The 18,669-nt window shown below is 33.6% G+C and overlaps 1 protein-coding gene across 2 annotated transcripts in view; it reads left to right on the top strand.

Moving 5' to 3' along the window:
* LOC117112150 (transcriptional repressor NF-X1-like) overlaps positions 1-18,669 on the top strand; it is a 29,394-nt gene that overhangs the window by 8,475 nt on the left and 2,250 nt on the right. For both annotated transcript variants that reach the window (XM_033255212.1, XM_033255213.1), the window contains exons 7-16: positions 822-1,021; positions 1,576-1,680; positions 2,313-2,435; positions 4,732-4,823; positions 5,420-5,524; positions 11,221-11,262; positions 12,474-12,566; positions 13,547-13,613; positions 13,924-14,069; positions 14,314-14,421. In XM_033255212.1, coding sequence (XP_033111103.1) covers positions 822-1,021; positions 1,576-1,680; positions 2,313-2,435; positions 4,732-4,823; positions 5,420-5,524; positions 11,221-11,262; positions 12,474-12,566; positions 13,547-13,613; positions 13,924-14,069; positions 14,314-14,421 — 1,081 coding nt within the window. The remainder of the gene's footprint in view (positions 1-821; positions 1,022-1,575; positions 1,681-2,312; positions 2,436-4,731; positions 4,824-5,419; positions 5,525-11,220; positions 11,263-12,473; positions 12,567-13,546; positions 13,614-13,923; positions 14,070-14,313; positions 14,422-18,669) is intronic.

The raw sequence follows: 18,669 nt of genomic DNA, 5'->3' as shown, positions 1-18,669 counted from the left end.
GCCATAGTATATTGGCTTAAGATAAGAATTTTTGTTTCATTGCTCTATGACATCGTGGAAATCACATTTTTCGTGAAATTTTCGGGATATTTTTAAAAATCGGGAGATATTAATAAAAATCTGGAGGGCGGGAGACGGCCTAAAAAATCGGGAGAACCCGCGATTTTCAGGAGAATTGGGATCTCTGGCTGCAATTTAATCATAGAAATGTCACCAATTGAGGCTTGCCATCCCAAGACCAGCATTAGTGACCAAGAAATTTTAATTTCCTTAGACAGCTGGTTTAAACGCGAAACATACGTGAGCCTAGACCTCGATGTCTATGCTTGTTTAGACACCCAGATTTACACGAGCAGTGACTTGGCCTTTGCCGACAACAAGGTTGACTGAATGCGGCTTTTCCCTCTTTGTTTGGGAGCGAAGTACAGAGGCTTTTACAACAATTTCCCCACCATGTTCCACGAAATAGATTAACACTATGAATATATGATTCATTTGCATACCGCTTCCCTGAATTTTCTTTCTTAAAGAAGGTTGATAGCAAAGAAAATCTTCACCAACTCGGTAAGTTTAGCCGCCATTGTCTAAGGTTTTTGTGACTTTGTGGGCGGGGCTTCGCGTCCTTGTTGACATGTCAATTAGCGACAGTTTGCAGGTTTTGGAATGGCAAGCCTCATATGTTTGATTGAAACATATCAGGTGAGACACTTTAAATAGTCTCGTCAAAATTGAAGAATTATCCGTCCATGTCTCAATTTCCAACTTCTTTTTTTTCCACTTCCAGATCCTCCTAAAACTCAATTAACCTTTTTTTTTTCTAGGTTTTGATGAGCTGTATTGCTACTGTGGCCAACAAATGCTAATGCCTCCAATCCACTGTGGAACCAAACCACCGGTGTGTGATCAGCTTTGTACCCGATCGCATCCGTGTGATCATGCCGTGCGTCATCAGTGCCATAGCGAGGCAGAGTGTCCCCCCTGCACTGAGCTCTGTTCCAAAAGCTGTATGGGAGGACATGAGGTAGGCTTTGGTGTTTTTTTTTTTTTTTATCTTGATTCACTATTTAATTTGCTTACAGACCTATTAAAGTTAGCTTACAAAAATTATAATGATTATTATACATTATAATACATTAAAATTTACATAGTATCACATACATTGTTATAGTAAATTATAAACTGATAAGGATAATATTATTTATTGAGCTTTCGTTAAATTAAAAAAAAATATTTTTTAACCATATTTATAGAGGGCGACCTTCCAGCATATCCTAGAAGGTCGGCTGATATTTAGGGGCCCTCTTTAAATAAATGAAATAATGTGATGCTTTTATCAGCGATGTCTCTTTAAGAGGCTTAGGGAGTGGAGTTGTTTCTTGTCGTGAGGGTCGTGAGTAGTCACAGGAATTGAACCCAGGACCCTGGGATTAGAAGGCAAGCTTCTTAACCACTATGCTCTTCAACTCCACTCCAATTGATTTTAGTTGATTAATGTGCTTGATTTAAATCTTTTCTTATTTTATACTCAAAGTGTATGCTTTAATTTTAAATTATTGCGTGCATATTTATTTTCAGATAAGAAATAGTATTCCATGTTACCTACGAGAATTCACCTGCGGAAATCCGTGTGGAAAAGAACTTCCATGTGGACAACATCGGTGTCGCAAACGATGTCATAATGTGAGTATTTAGTATTAGAAATTAAGCTGATTTATTGTATTTGAATATATTTGAATTTAATCTTAGTTTGTTAATTTGGTATTTTAGAATTTTTATATTTTTTTTATTTATTATTTGATACAATAAGATATGATATTATATGTTATGTATTATTTATTATCACAGAAAACACTTAGAACATTGTATCTAAGGCTACGTTCAGACACAACAAGTTGCGCTGGCGTAACGTTAATCGAGTGTGGTGAACTTGTGCACAGTGTAGCGAACGCCAGTATTATTGTGCAATCACTAGCATACAGTAGTCCACCAACAGACCCCCCAGATTAGCGTACGCCACTGAGTTACGACAGTCATGCATCAGTGATTTTGAACTTGGCTAAGATTTGACCAATCACAATAACCCTAGATGTAAACAGGAAATAAAATGCGCGATTACGAATACCAATCACGAATCACCCAATCTGGACATCTCACTGGTTACACCTTGGATTAATGTATACCCGGCATTAGATATGCCTCTCGGGTCTGAACATTACTAGTGATGAACACTACTATATTAATATAGTAATGATATATTTGTTTTTTAATATGACAGGCAATATAACAAAAAATGTATAAACTTTTGGTTGCAGGATCCATGTGATAGTGCACCATGTGACCAAACATGTATGGTCATCAGGTCAGATTGTGGTCATCCATGTGGGGCCCCTTGCCATGTTGACCAACCTTGTCCCAAAACCCAGTGCAAAACAAAGGTGAGTCTTTAAATTATTAAGTACATTATATTTTATAAACCATTGGTTTAGGAATTCTTAGATTGGACATTTTCAGTCAGCTTTCATGAGGTCTGTAATAGTAAACTTGTTTATACCGTCGATCATATGATAAACTATGAAAATGTCTTAAGATTAGAATCAAATAACTTATCACTTTCAATAATACTCAAAAAATTATTGTCATCATTATTGTACTGGGAAAAGCCATTGTTTTTGTTCAGATTTTTTTTTTTTTTGCATATATTTTTCATATCTTTTTGCACAGTTTTTTTCTGGCTGTCACTTTGGTCACATCCCATGCTTAGAAATGGGAGGGTCATTTCAATTTTTGAAGACCCAGACCTAAATATCTCTTAAAAAATCAATGGGTATAACTTTCGGGAAAGTTTAAGGACCATTTAAAGATTTTTTGTTGTCAGTTGATTAAATTATGTAAACGCAATTTGCATTTTCTAAAGTGCTTAAACCAGTTACAGCTAGGTTAAACTCAAAACGGCCATGATATGCATGTACAATTTTGCTTTCATTAATTGAATCGCTATGAAAATGCACTTTCCTATTCAAGGTCGGCTCATATGGCGCGCAATGATTATGAGTCACGATGTACCTCGCTATAAATTATTACCATTGCAGCCATAGTTCAATTCTCAGTAATACTGTCGCAGTAAACTTGTTTTTTTTTTTTCTACTTCCTTTTTTTACACTTCATTAAAATTATTTTGGTTTTCCATGTTTTTTTTTACTTTATACCTTTTAATGACTTTTCTTTTTGTTGCAATTTCAACTTCATTTCAAAGCCCTATATTCTGTTGTTCAAACAGACATAGTAAGTCTAGTTATCAATGTTTTTATAGATACAGTAAGTATGCAGGGGCGAATCCAGAATTTTTCAAACGGGAGAGGGAGGGGCACATTATTTTTTTAGATAAGTAAGTAGTGATTATTTCAATACATGAAATTGATATGCATTAAAATTTATTACCCAAACAGGGCCCCCCCCCCACATGTGTCCCCCATTGGATCCGCCCCTGGTACGCATCCCATATCACGGGAATAGAGCAGAGCTCTATAGAGTCCATTTTTGTTATAGGTTTAAGAATAAAACAAACCCTATATTGCGAGACATAACTCATCCTTCGTATTCTTTCTTTTGAGTGGGTCTGTTGGTGTACTTTTGTTGTTGTTTTAGTTTTGTATTTTATGTACTGTACTTGTGTCTCAGAGCAAAATCAATTTCTATGTTTTATGATGCAAATGACAATAAATGGAAATGAATGAATAAAGAACTGTATTGTATTGGTAAAATATTGTTGTTAATTGTTCAATTTTGCTTAATTATGTTCATTTCATATTAATTAATATAGGGGGGCCCCTATGGAAATAGTTGTCTGTTTTGCAATTTTAGGGTTATCCCTGCTATAGTCTTTTGTGATTTGATCAGTTCATGTTTATTTGTTTGGTTTCGTATTTTAAAGAGCATATTGAATAATAAATCAAATCAAATATGTTTTTAGCCTTACTAGAAAAATCATTAAATCAAATACCAGCCAGTGCAATGGTCTGTACATAGAATATTACATTGATATTATTTATAAGTCCATTAGGCGAGAATTTTTGCACCTTGTTTCGCAAAAAATCTTTTATAGATCATCGCAGGAGGGCAGAAAAAAAAACTAAATGAAATGTTGTTTTCTTATTTAGCAAATGGTTTTGCCTAAAACATGAAGACAGGAGAAAACAAAAATAAAATTTTATTGGAAAATGTAAACAGTAATGGGATGGTTATATGCTTTAAATTTACATAATTAGGAAGAAATTATCTTATTTTTGGGGATTTCAAGGCAGCAGCAGGTGTAATAAACATGAAGAAAAACTTTTTTTTTTTCTGAAATTTTCTTGGCGACGAGCGTGCTAATTGGCCAAAACTAAAAATGTTATTTTATTTGAAATCATGATTATTGGCGGACGGTAGGTGGGTTCACCAAACAAGGTATAAGAAGAAGTCGCGCCTTAATTAGTTAGTAAATTAATTAATTAATTTTTGCTATTAAAAACAAGTAACTATACAAAGTAAGCAATGCAAGCAGTTTTAGCTCATCACAGCATGGAGCAATTCCTCCATAATCACAGGTTTTGTATTTTTTAATCTTAAAGACCTCTTGGAATAGACAAATACATTTAAATATTTACAGTAATTAAATATCTCCTTTGTATTCAATCCAAAATGGTTGTCAAGAACAATAACAAAAAGCTAATCATGTATTTTAATTTACAGCTGACGATATCATGTGCATGTGGTAACCGCACGGATCATGTCATGTGCTTACTTGGGGGTGATGACTCACAGATGGCACAGCTGTTTCAAAAGTAAGTTACCACAGCTTCCATTACACATTTTACTCATTTTACTCATTTGTTAATACTGTAGTATAATAATTACAGTAATAACCTTTTTTTTTTACCTTTTTTGTATGATAGTCACAGTGGCAGCACTACAGGGGGGAGGGGGGGAAGATTTTCCCCAGATAATTTTCTTTCCCCACCAGTTTTTCCCCCTATAAAAGAAGAAAACCAAAAAGAAATGATATGTATTTTCTACTTATTAGTAGACTATTTATCTATAAAATCGATCAAACCCCTGAAGCCCCGTAAAATGTCATTTTCTTCGCTGGCTTTTCCCCCAGGACAAATTTTAAGACATTTTGAGCGAAGCCCGACCACGACCACCTCTGGCCACCCCCAGTATATTTTACCTTGCTCCTGGATGGTCATATTATAGTCATTATTGTTTTCCCCCCCTAAATTTTACCTTGCCCCTCATTTGCACCACTGGATAGTCATCAATATAGTCATTATTGTTATGATTATTATTATTATTATCATTCCCTTGTCAATACTTGTCAAAGTATGTAACTTGTGTAGTAAGTTATTTTTTGATATTTTTATTATGTCATTTTATGCAGGCTGTCAACATCTAACCTGGCTAGTAAGATGCATGGTCTTCAGTCAGGGGAATCCATGGACATAAGCAGCCTGATGGCTCTCAATGATGGTCGCAAAACAAGACAGTAAGCATTCCCATTATTTTTACTGTTTCAAAAATGCAACTGCATCCAATTTAAGATGGTTTTTATTTCCTCTTTTGATAAAGATACTGTAGATAAGAAAAGCAATTCAACCAATGAATTGAATGCCCCCCATTGGTATTAGGTCTTTCGTAGGTTTTCCTTCTTTCTATCTCATATTATGCCTCTTCACCTTGTCCATAATATGATTTAAATAATGTTATAAGAAGTACTGACTTAAAATTAATTCAGTGATTGTAATTTTGACAATATTAATCTGAATTAAATGTTTTTAAATGGAGAGCATTGTAATACTGTTATGTTTCCCTGTACTTTTTTTAAATATGAATCTAACTCTATGGATAGCAGTACAGATGTATTGAAGGATATATCCTGAACAAAGGAAGAGTTTTTATTTGACCATCAGTTGGTTATATTGCCCTCTATAGTGTTCTATGAGTAACAATTCTGTGGAGAATGCAGTATGTGATCCATGTCACTGAAAATATATACTTCTTTGGCAAGAGCTCAAACATTGCTTTTTTTTTTTTTCTTTCTTTGGTAGTTTTGTTTAAGTTTGTGTTATTGTTCCATTGTTTATTTGTATACATTTTATTCGTTCTTACAATTTATATTCAATCAATCTTAAATATATGCTTTATTGTATGCATTTTTTTCAGGCCCCCCCCCCCATTTCGGCATTTTTTTTGTCTGCTGTTTTGATTCTTGTCATGTTAATTGTACTTGTTTTGCTATCAACATATTAACATACAAAGAACATCAAAATATAACAAAAAAGCAGGGAAAGTACAATGGTGAGGGACCAGTTTAGAAGCCTAGGCTTGTCTCAGCTGTCCCTTTAATTCACATTAATATTAATAATTATTTTTTTTTAAAAAGCTATTTTTGACAAATAAAGAATGTTGGTATTTGGTGTTTGTATTAAAGTGGTACATGGTACCAGTCAGTTCACAGTCCTGACTTGTTAAAATGTTTTGGTCTAGTTATTGTGACTAAAAATAGCATCCAATTATGCACAGTTGAAAACAAAATTCTGAACCACCTGTGACCAATTATTTGTGGTAACTATATTTTATATCAACCGGCTTTCTTTACATTTATAAAGTATATAATACGATCTTTGGGGAAAAAATTGAAACATTATTATTGAAATACAGAAGTTTTTGTCAACAATTAATGTTGTTGTCAACAGCTTGTATTTATCCACTAATTATGAGATGAAAATTTAATATAAAGTCCTCTATAAAGCCAGATACACATTGCATCAGCCAACGGTCATATGACAAATTTATCTTTGCACTCTGTAAGTGCTTGAAGAAATAATGTCTGTTGATAGTCAGTGACTCTCCTGTTGGGGGATTGTCATTAAAGCGCCTTGTCGCATTGTGTTCTTTATGAAATCTTGTCGGAAAACAGTTGCGGAGAGGTCCATCCCACAGGCTTTTACCGCCCTCATCCGACCACAACGATGAGGTTGTTGGGTCAAAAATATTAATTTCTCTATCCTAATGACGTTATCTTGATTGTCAATTCTTAAAATTTTGGTCCATACTAGGTCATAAAAACTTACCCAGCCCATCAACCCTACCACCAGGGAAATTATTAGGGACCCTGATAGTGACTGAGGCTCTCACCAATGTCTGCGTTCAAACATAGAGGGATAACTTTAATCTTTATTTTTCCATGGTTCAAATTTCCCTGTCAGAATTGTGGGTATCTCTGTTGGCAAATTTCTGGTGCCATTATTGTCAGCTGACACTGGCTTTAAATAGGTGGGTTAATTAAGATCAATCAGCATAAAAAAACAACACAACATAGGTTTATATCATTGACCTTGAATACCACTGGATACTTGCATGCCCAATTCAAACCAAGAATTGCCTTATTGAAATGAGAATGTATCAAGTGATTCTGTAACAGGGATTTAGCCAGAAAAATGAAATAGGCCGTCCAAAATGGAAGTCAGTGGGCATGGCACTGAGCTGATGGGCGGGCCATCTTTGGGAATCCCCACCGAATATTGGTATGAAAACAACGTACATTCAATCAATAAATGTTGTTTTTATCAAGCGTAAATATTATTTAGCTTTAGTTTAATGTAACATTCGATAGATTTGAAGAATATAAAGAATTTGCTAAAGGTAGACCAGGCCCAATTTGGCTAGGCCAAGCTGATTAGGCCAAGCCGTCACGGTAAAAGTGGCCTTCCTAAATAATTGTAGGCTGTTGTAGATGGCCAGACGGCTCGCTGGCTAAGCCTATGTCCTGTAACCAAAGAAAATACTGTACTCAATGTTGTTTGTGGTTAATACTCTTAAGGATGAACTGTCTGCAGTGAAATCTGGAAAAACACTATAAAAACATTGAATTGCTTATTTAATAGGATCAAGTAAGTTGTCAAATAAGAGTTGACACAGATAAAACAATAAAGTGGAGCAATGCAAAAATATGCTGCTTCGACTTTGCGGAACTCCTTATTTGGAAAACAACGCGGAGGAGTGAAGTACTGGTACTGGGTATTTATATTGCGCCTTTCCCTTGTAGTTATGAAGAGCAAGCCAAGTCTCCATTATTAGGAAAACAGTGGCAGGAATAAAATTGGTCATCATTCAGGGACCCCACGCATTACAATACTACAGTCTCGCAAACAAACACAAATAATAAAGATTGAAGGGTGAGGGGTGGTTTGCAGTGTTTGCAAACAGTAATAAATGGATCATTATAAAGTTAATTGATTACAGAGAGCATATTAAATTTGGGATGAAAAGATCAAAAGTCAAGGTCATAGAAATTACAAAAATTATTATGCAAAAACTAATGAACGGATCATCATAAATTTAGTGGAGTGTACATAAGAGGTGATTAAATGTTTAGGTGAAACAAGTCAAGGTCACAGAAATTGTAAATTACTTCCTTAATATTAAAGATTATGCAAAAACTGATGGATGAATCATCATAAAACTTAGTGGAGCATTGAATGCTCTGCCAACTTTTATGATGATCCATCCATCAGTTTTTGCATATAAGGTGTAGAAATTAGTTTTTAAATTTTGGTGTGAAAAGATCATATGTCACTGTCAGAAAGTGAAATGTTTGGGTTTTTTTTTTTGTTTTTTTTTTTATATATTTCCTAATTAAAGAACAGGATAAAGGTATGCACCCTTTGGAATGCCAATTCTAGAGCCTTCCCAAAGGAATGAGGCTCTGGGTACTCTAGTAGGGAGCTTTTGATTGCACGACGACGGTAGGACGTAGAACGTAATGACGTCACTAAAAGTCATCTGCCCATGCAAAAATGTTAAGGTCACTTTTTTCAAGTAGATTCTGGAACGCAATTTTGTTCCAAATCAACGTATGCAGAGAACGTAGGACACCAGGTAGGACGGTCATGCATGAGTGATTCCGTTCTAGCGTCAAGTCGCCGCACAAATCAAAAGATCCCTATTATTCTACCGGTGTTTTAGCCTCCTAAAAGGAATGAAGCTCCTGGGAGGACATTGTTTTTACCCATATTCTTCCTCATGCTGCTGTCATTGTCATTGTTATTGTTATCGTCATCAATGTTGTTGGGTAAATTGTTACCACAATTACTAAAGTCCAATTCGTATCAAACTTGGCAGAATGCAAGATGGTATTAAGAAAATGGAGCCTACTGTTTTTGGTACATGTGTGAATATGTTAATTCCTCATTTGCATAATTAATATTTGACTAATCAAGTAATTTAGGCTAGTTACTACGATACCTAAGTTGGAAAGTCTGATAGGTTCTAAACTTGGCAGAATGCAAGATGGTACTAAAGCGACAGACGGGCCTATTGTTTTTGGTACATTTGTGAATATGCTTATTGCTCATTTGCATAATTAATAATTTTCTAATCAGAAATTTATGCTAAATACCATCACATTGATGTAGCTGCTGCAACTTTATGGAACAGTTTGTGTTCCATAGGCATCAAATCCAATGACCGGGGGTAGTAATTTGAAGCACTTAGAGGCCTTGTTGGCATTGAGCGCTATGTAAATACGACATATCATTATTATTGACTACTATAGAAAATTTCTAATTTACTTGAAATTGTAACATTTCTTTATTTTTTTTTACATTGTCGCTGTTTTTTTGTTTTGTTTCTTACCACGATAATTAAACTTTGGTAACTCTGATTGGTTTCAAACTCCTACTTATCTATTCTTAGAGAAAAATCACACCATGGGGAAGACATGCTTTTATTGGACAGTGTAAAAGGAGCATTTCTAGTTTTATGTACATTATTACTTGTTTTGATGAGTATTTTCCTCAAGTCTTCAAATTGCTATTGTGTAAAATAATGAGCCTTTGGTTACAAACCTATGGCGCCCATTCATATTTCATTTAATGCCAAAGTACTTAATGCAAGCATCTCATTGTGAGTTGGTTTCTTTCTTTTTTTTCAGAAAAGTACTAAGTAGAAATGAGTGGTAATAATTACGAGAAAGGGATGATAAATTATATGACTTTGAAATATGAATCACTTATTTATAACTTAAATCAAGGGAGTACTTTGATCAAATTCTGTTTGTCATTACTGTTGCTTTTTTGGAAGTTGTTTTGATAGACAAAGTTTTTTTCGTAGGAAGTCCTCAGAGGAAACCATATAATGAACTTAAGCAGGAAATTAAAAAAACAAACTGGCATATAAAATTTCACCAGAGGTCATGATAACAATAATTATGATCTGCTTCAAAATAATGAAAACATGGAATATATTTTTTCAATAATAATGTTTTGTTGAAGGGAATTTTACATTGTCCTTTAAGCAGAGGATGATTTAAACACAAGTGACCTGGATTTTCAATCAAACATAACAGTTGAGAACAGGGGAACATGCACATTTCCGACAAGCACATGTTTTTATGTACAGTATGTTGATGCTTTGTTTTTTGTGGACCTTACAGTAGTAATGGTGTCCTGGGAACGGTGCAAAGTGGAATGGTTTATTGTGATGCTCTTTTTTTCATTTTAAATGTTCATGGGATTGTGCACGTTTCTACCCCTTACCTGATTGGTCGTTTGTAAAGCTAGAATTGACACTTCAGAGAAGTCCTGTGTCCATTAAAATGATATTTCAACCATTCATCCAGTCTACGATTACATTTTTTTCACTTTTTAATAACTAGTTGTGAAGTTGTGATTTCCTCTCTAGGTATCATGTTTCCTCCTTTGTCTTAATTTTGTATTAGAAATCTCATCTTCAATCTTTGTGTGACCAAACCTAAAGCCATACCAAGGCTATCAAATTTTATTTGACAAACACATGTGACATGCCTAAATATGGTCATGATGACATCACATCATGACTATATATAGGCACATCATTGCTATATATGGGCATACAACACTTTTTTTTTTCAAAGAAAATTTCATAGTGTGGACAAAGCTATGTTTGAGAAACACTTTTTTTGAAATATGGATGACAGTGATTATTTAAGATAATGATATGGTAGTCCGAGTAATGATAGTTTTAACATTATCAAGTTTTCTACAAACTGATGAATGGTGAACATGATTGCAGCAGAAGATCTCAATAGTTCATCCAATCAAAATGTCAACTATTAATAAAAATATTAATCTATATTAACCTATTAGATTTTGTTTTAATGTGAAGGTTATTAGTAAGCCTAAAACCTGATTTATTTTGCAGATTGGAATGTAATGAGGAATGTGCCCTAATTGAGAGGAATAAGTAAGTAATGACATCACCTTAATTTTTCTTGTCATGTAAATTATTTTGTTGAAATATTGATGGTCTGAACTACGTCTACCCCCACCATACTTTGGGGTTGAGGTAAGACAGGGGTGGATTTATGGGGGACCGGCCTGCCCCCCCCCCCTTTTGGGAGATTAAAAAAAAAAAAAGAAAGAAAAAGAAAAAAAGATAGCCCACAACGCCTCAGATGTTATTTTCGGCCGTCTAGAACACAAAAATATCGCGGGGGCATTCCCCCGGACCCCTTAGGACATTGTTGTCTCAATTGGCCCAAATTTCTGTCTCCCTTCCCCCTTTCGGGGGCGCCCCCCTCTACCCTCACCATACTTTGGGGCTGAGGTAAGAGAATGATTATGGCACATCTAGATGGCCGGAAATGGCGCTCTCATATATAAATTTGAATATACTTTTCTGTTTTTCTATTACCCCAATATAGTTGAAAGGATGTGCTTATAAAGTATTTCCTTATAATTAACCTTGAATTTTATATTCTGAATTTGGAAGGGGTAGATATATTATATTGATTTATATTGCTGTACTGTAGTTATTATTTATGGCACATCTAGATGGCTGGAAATGGAGCTCTCATACTTAAATGTGAATATACTTTTCTGTTTTTCTATTACCCTAATATAGTTGAAAGGATGTGCTTATAAAGTATTTCCTTATAATTAACCTTGAATTTTATATTCTAAATTTGGGTGGGGTAGATATATTATATTGATTTATATTGCTGTACTGTAGTTTTGACTCAATTCACGTTCAACAGCAATAATTTCTATTAGCAAACACAGATATGTCTGCTCTGATTTCTTGTTGCAGTTCAGTGGTGGATCCAGGAATTTGAAATGGAAGGGGTCAAGAGAGGGACTTGTACAGGTGTTGGGTCTAGACAACCTCAGCCCACTGTATTTGGGGCTGAAGTAAGAAAAAGCTTATGGCACATCTAGATGGCCAGAAATGGCATTCTCATACTTTTTTGAATATAATTTTCTTTCTTTTTTTTTTTTTTATGTTTTTTTAATTTTTCAAAATGGGGAGATGGGGGTGTGGGCTGTTCATGTTAACTTCATGATTGTTATATTGTTATGTTTATGTTCAATATAATAATAATTCATTCTCATAGTATGTAAATTTTAAATGAAACATCAATATATAATTTATAAATTTAATTTTTCTGTTTTCAGACGTTTTGCTCTTGCACTCCAAATAAAAAATCCAGATTTTGCATCAAAGATTGGAACTCCAAATTATACAGAGTTTCTTAAAGACCAAGCCAAGTAAGAGAGAATCATTTTACTTTCATAATTAATTGTTTAATGAAGCTGTACATCTTTCAACAAGCATTGAAGGATTATTGCAGGCGAGTCAAATAGCCAAACAGTTAAACCTGGTCTTCACAACCTACAGCCACTAGTAATATGCTGCTATCCCAAGCAGAAAGAATCCAGTGCTTGATGGAAAAAAATTAAAATAAACTTGAATTAAAAAAAAAAAATTATTTAAGTGGCAATTAAAAAAGCAGAAAAAAAAGGAAGGAAAGGAAGCAGAAAAAGACTAAAGACTGGCTTTGTAAAACCTGATGGTAGGCCAAAGATTAAAAAAAAATCATTGTTGAGGTTAAAGACTTGATAGTTATTAGAAGTTGATTGTGGCTTTTGATAAACATGTACTTCCCCAATATTTGCCAAGTATACCAATTATTAGGTCAAAGAACTGGATTGCTTTGTATATACCTGCACCCATGATTTTTATCAAACATACAGTGCACCAAACCTCTTTAGATTATCCTTTGAAAACAAATATTGGTCGATTTTAACTGGTTATGTTCTTTTTTTTAATTTTTTCTTTTTAGTTTAATACACTTTCTGCTTTTAAAACTTACTGTTTTTTATTGTTTGTCTTTTTTTTTTTTTTTTTTTTTTTTTTTTTTTTTTACTTTTAAAGTTACTGTTTTTTATTGTTTGTCTTTTTTTTTTTTTTAGTTTAGTTTAATACACTTTCTACTTTTTTAAAGTTACTGTTTTTTATTGTTTGTCTTATTATTTAATATTGTTATTCAGTTTCAGTTTATTCATTTTCCACACTCAAAATATATAGTACAAGTAAAGGATGAAGCATAGGGGAAAATTACAAATACATACTTATACTGTATATTTCAAAACAATGTGATAAAATGCTATTGTTTCATACATTTGAAAGTATTGACTCTGATAAGGTTCTATTCAATTTTTTTTTTATTTATTGTCGCCATTTTTAGAAACCAGCCTCAACTTGTAAGTTCAATAGAAGATGCAATTAAAGCAGTGGTTCTCTCTGCTCAGCAGGTAAGCTTACAATCTAAGATTTTTGTAGTATAAACGTATGACTATCAGTCAACCTAGTTGTACAATTGTTGTCTTGTGTTGTTAGTTTTATTGCTCTACTTTTGACATTAGGAACAATTTTCAAGCACAATAGTGATGTATAACTTATGGTGTTTTCATTGCATTCCTACCTGACAGCATGTTTGTGTCGATGAGTGATGTGGTGATTACAGCATTACTCCATTTACCAAATGCAGAATACATCTGCAAATACAATCTCAAAACTATGCATCATGGTAAGCTTGATAAATTAATCTTTTTTACGTTTCAGTCAAAACAGCCAAAACGAAGCCACTCATTTCAACCAATGAATCGCGACAAACGTAGAATTGTTCATGAACTTGCCGAATTTTACGGATGCCAAGCTCAGAGTTACGACATGGAGCCGAACCGTAGTGTGGTCGTAACTGCTGCTAAGTATGTTTTTAAAAATGTTTTAATGCCATAATGATAGCCTAGTTAATTTATGAGTTATGACCATTGATATTGATTAATTATTAAAATATGTTCATTTTCATGTTTATTTATAAGCACAGGTAAACAGTAAATGGCACTTTGGTATGCCAGCAGCTAGGTAAGAACAACCCTGTTCTAACCTTGGTGATAAATTTAAATTGATATTACCATTAATATTTTTATCATCATCATTACTTTCTTATAGAGACACATGCTTCTCACCTTCTGTTTCCTTAATGGATTTTGTTCAGCGCGGTACACGAAAGAAACTCCCACCACCAACACGCACCAATGCCGAGGTGTTTCACAGCAAGTAGGTTATGCCTTTTTGTTTATTGATTTAGCACACTTATGAAGTCAGTTGTCAGATCTCTGGCACTTCCCTCATGTCCTTTCAAAACTCAGCTCAAGATGCATTTTTCACTTTCTTGTTACAATAAATACTTATACTTATATTTACTTACTTTTACTTGTTCTTTTTGAGAATAAGGTTTTTCACCCAAAGGTTGACTACCTATGGATATACCTCCATTGTTATACTCACCATTATTACTACATGATGCACAATCACAGTCATAAGCCAACAGACACATATTGCTTACAAGGATATATAGATTTAATGCAGGTTTATTATAATGTTTTACCTTATATAAGTATAAAAACATGTATTAAACCCACAAAAAAATTAAGTGAAAAAGAAAATTTTATTGGCCAAATTTATTTTGGGTATTGTGTTTGTGTGTGGTACAAACATTAAAGTCACTTTGTAGCACCTTTTCCACCTCTTTAGGCAGTTTCTATTACCCACCCATGGAGAAAACGGGTTAATTTAAAAAGTACATGTATTCTAGTTTGTTTTATAGACCTGTTGTAGCAGATTCACCACCTAAGGCATTTCATTTTACATATGAAAGTTGAAGTTCAATTGAAAAGCAACATGCCACCTTCTAAATTTCAGTAGGGTGTGGAATTCTTCATAATTAAAAAACCGGCAGCGGTGACAATATTATGCTAAAAACATAATGAGCATTTTAAAAGGGAAGGCAAATGTTCCATTTGATTTTCTTAATAATAGAACAATGTCTTAATTATTCTTGTGATCTTTATTGTTGGCTGAATTCATCTTAAATGATGTTTGATTTAGATATTCATGTTTCCTTTGACCTTTGCTTTATAAATATAGATAGGTCATCATAGATAGGTCGCAACAAAGAGGAGCGTATACTAATTTCCTTTCAGCTTCTTATTTTAGGAGCATTGATTACCCCAAATATAGTTGAAAGGAAGTGATTATAGAGTATTTCCTTATAAGTATTAACCATGAATTTTATGTTCTAAATTTGGGATCGGTGTTTATATTATATTATACAGTATTGATTTATATTGCTGTACTGTAGTCTTGATTTCATTCACATTCAACAGTCAATAAAACTGGTAGTTACAGAAGATCATTATTATTGTGTGATACTCAAATCTCACTAAAGCCTTGTCTACACTATCAAATTTTATGTGATAAAAACAAAAACATGCGATGGGCCCATATATGGGTACGATGACATTATATATCGCATGTTATCAAACTGTATCAAAAAAAGTTAAACATGTAATAAAATCTTATGTTCCATCACATTTTATGTGATGCTTTTTTTATGACATTTGATAGTGTAGACAAAGCTTAAAGTTTTTGAAAATGATTGTGTACTGTAGAAGAGGCAGACTTCATATGACCCTGGATGAGGTCATTTGTTGAGGTCGTGCTCTTAAAAATTTATAAACCACTTTAGCACAGGATAGAATTTAATGGAAATATGTTTTCATGCAACCCATCTAAAAAATTGGAAAATAGTCTCACAATGTCTAAGTACAACTTGGCGGGGCCCCAAAAATTCCCTGACAGGTTCCAAGGTCCTGAACGATACAACCACGCCTGAAACACCTTTCGTACTAATAATAATAGAGACAAAAGAGTGTATTCCGATTACGTGACAGTGCTCAAGGAAAAGTCGTAGCAGAACTCTAGTAAAAGATCGTGAATAAACAACTTTACAAGCCCATGTGACCATTCGTAGACCGCAAGTTCCGATTTTTACCAGGAAGTGTATGCTGAGTAAAATCATAATTGGAGCACTCACGGAATAATGACACTAGCTTTTTACTCGTGAAACACATGCCCAATACATGCTCGAGTAATTTCGAACATTCTGTAATGAGTACTGTAGGTCCACGTTCACTTCATCCCCATAATGTTTGGAGCAAAATTTCAGAATAGGCTGTAAAATACTTTCTGTTCCCAAAAAGAAATAACTCACTTCTTCCTAGATGGTGCTCTTCTTATGCAAGGCATGTATATACTGTAAACATTAATATTTTGCAATGCATCTTCACCTGTAAACCGTTCTTCAGAAACTATTTTTATTTTTTATTTTTATATTACATTGATTTGGTGCTAAGTCTAGCACCATTTTTGACTCTCATTTTAGCTTTTTTTTAATTTTGGTTGTTTTAATGTACAGTATTTAATCATATGTTATGGAAATTCATTTATTTGTTATACAGATCTGCATAAACAAAATTAAAACCCTAGGTTTACCAAAACATGAAAATATCATAGGATTTGTAATTAAGTTAAACGATGTACTGTAGCTAAATATTTAATTTATTATGCCAAATTAATACAATAAAACATTACCTTTTAAAATAAGGACTAGGTGCATTATGATTAGATTATGTATATATTATTAATTACATAAGTGTAAACTGTATTTATTAAACAGACTATGGCATAATCTAGAGGCTTTTCTGCGAAAAATAAATCAGTAATTTATAATTGGGCCTAATTATTTTTTTTCTTCATGGTAGGCTTTTCCGAACAGTTAAGCTAAAAGTCATTATATCCTATCGATAAATAATATTCAAAACACAACTAGCCTCTACTCTACAACATCGGTAACCCTACAATGAATGATAATTTCATAACGGTTTTATAGCCTTACCGCGAAAATTATTGCGTTCGCATGGTGACAAGTGGAAACCTTATACATTTTGTTATGTTACGTCATTTGAGAAGTGCAAATTCAACTTTCCGTAGAGATGGGGGAGATGCGAAGTTGTCGGAAGTGCATATTTTTACGTTGAGTTGCGGCAGTTTTTTGTGCAAGTGGGAACCAAGCTTTTTTCCCATATACAGTCATGATGCACCTATATACGGTCATGATGTGATGTCATCATGACCATATTTAGGCATGTCACATGTTTTTGTCAAATGAAATTTGATAGTGTGAACAGGGCTTGAGACATTAAAACCAAATGACATAGTGTTTGAGCCAAGAAGATTGAAGGGCAGGCATCTTAACCAAGATACAGCTCCATTGTATCCAGTTTGCAAAAGCATCAGGGCTGGAAAAAGTGCATGACTGGTCGAGGCATCATAACTGTCCCGGAGGCATTTAGGAGGAAAAAAATTCAATATTGGACAATATAGTGTACAGATAACATTTGGTGCTGCAGGCAATTTTAGGCCTGAAAGCATTTGGTATAATTTTATGATATACTAATACAAATGTAATAAACTTTGACATAAAATATTATTGGATTGCTGACCTACATTGTACAATAGATTGTTAGCTTTCAACAGAAAATTGGAAATTAGAACCAGCAAAAATATTACAACTGAATGCTACATCGGGCTCACTGACACACCGTTCAAAACCGATACACAAACCACAAATACAGTTTTAACACCCCCAAACACAGAAAAGGCACCGTACTCTCCAAATACGTATGGAAATTAAAAACAGCAACACACCCTACAATATCAAATGGTCTATTATCGACAGAGCATCGGCTTACTCCCCAAAAATGAAACGCTGCAACCTATGCATAACCGAGAAACTTCACATAATATATTCAGACAAACAGTCAGCACTAAACAAAAGAACCGAGCTATTGTCTAAATGCAGGGACAACAACAAATACTTACTTAAAAACAATTAACTCATTTGCATTTTCATCTGCCTTAACATTCATATATATATATATATATATATATACACACACACATATATATATATATATGTATATATGCATGCGTGTATGTATGCTTGTATGTATCTGTGTGTGTATATGTATATATGTATGTAAATTTTAGTGTTTTTAAATCTTATCTCAGTAATCCCATTAAACATCAAAGAAGAATACTTCTACTTAAGAGTCATTATCACAGCAGGCATTGCTCTTTCTCAATAAATTACCAGTATAGTATTTAAAAACCAGGCTGGACAAATTTAAAAACCTGTTGTTCAAAAAAATTTGGCATTTTTATTACCTTAGCTATTATTTCAGATAAAAATCATAATAGATATGCTTTTGAATTTTAAAAATCAATGACTTATGTTAGAAGTTACAACATGGTTTTTGATTTAATTGTGCTAGTCTTCTTATGAACTATTCACAACTAATGAGCTTCACTATTAATCTTTTTACAAAATTCCCAGAAGCAGTAATTAATAGAGAAGAGATCAGCAAAACCTGGTTCAAAAATTGAAAATTTGGTAAATGGTGA

The sequence above is a fragment of the Anneissia japonica genome, unplaced genomic scaffold (assembly GCF_011630105.1).
Source record: "Anneissia japonica isolate Jap-2015-1 unplaced genomic scaffold, ASM1163010v1 scaffold2707_len876726_cov182, whole genome shotgun sequence".
Classification (NCBI taxonomy): Eukaryota; Metazoa; Echinodermata; class Crinoidea; order Comatulida; family Comatulidae; genus Anneissia; species Anneissia japonica.
Note: the sequence above shows the minus strand (reverse complement) of the source record. Positions and strands in the feature narration are given on the sequence as shown.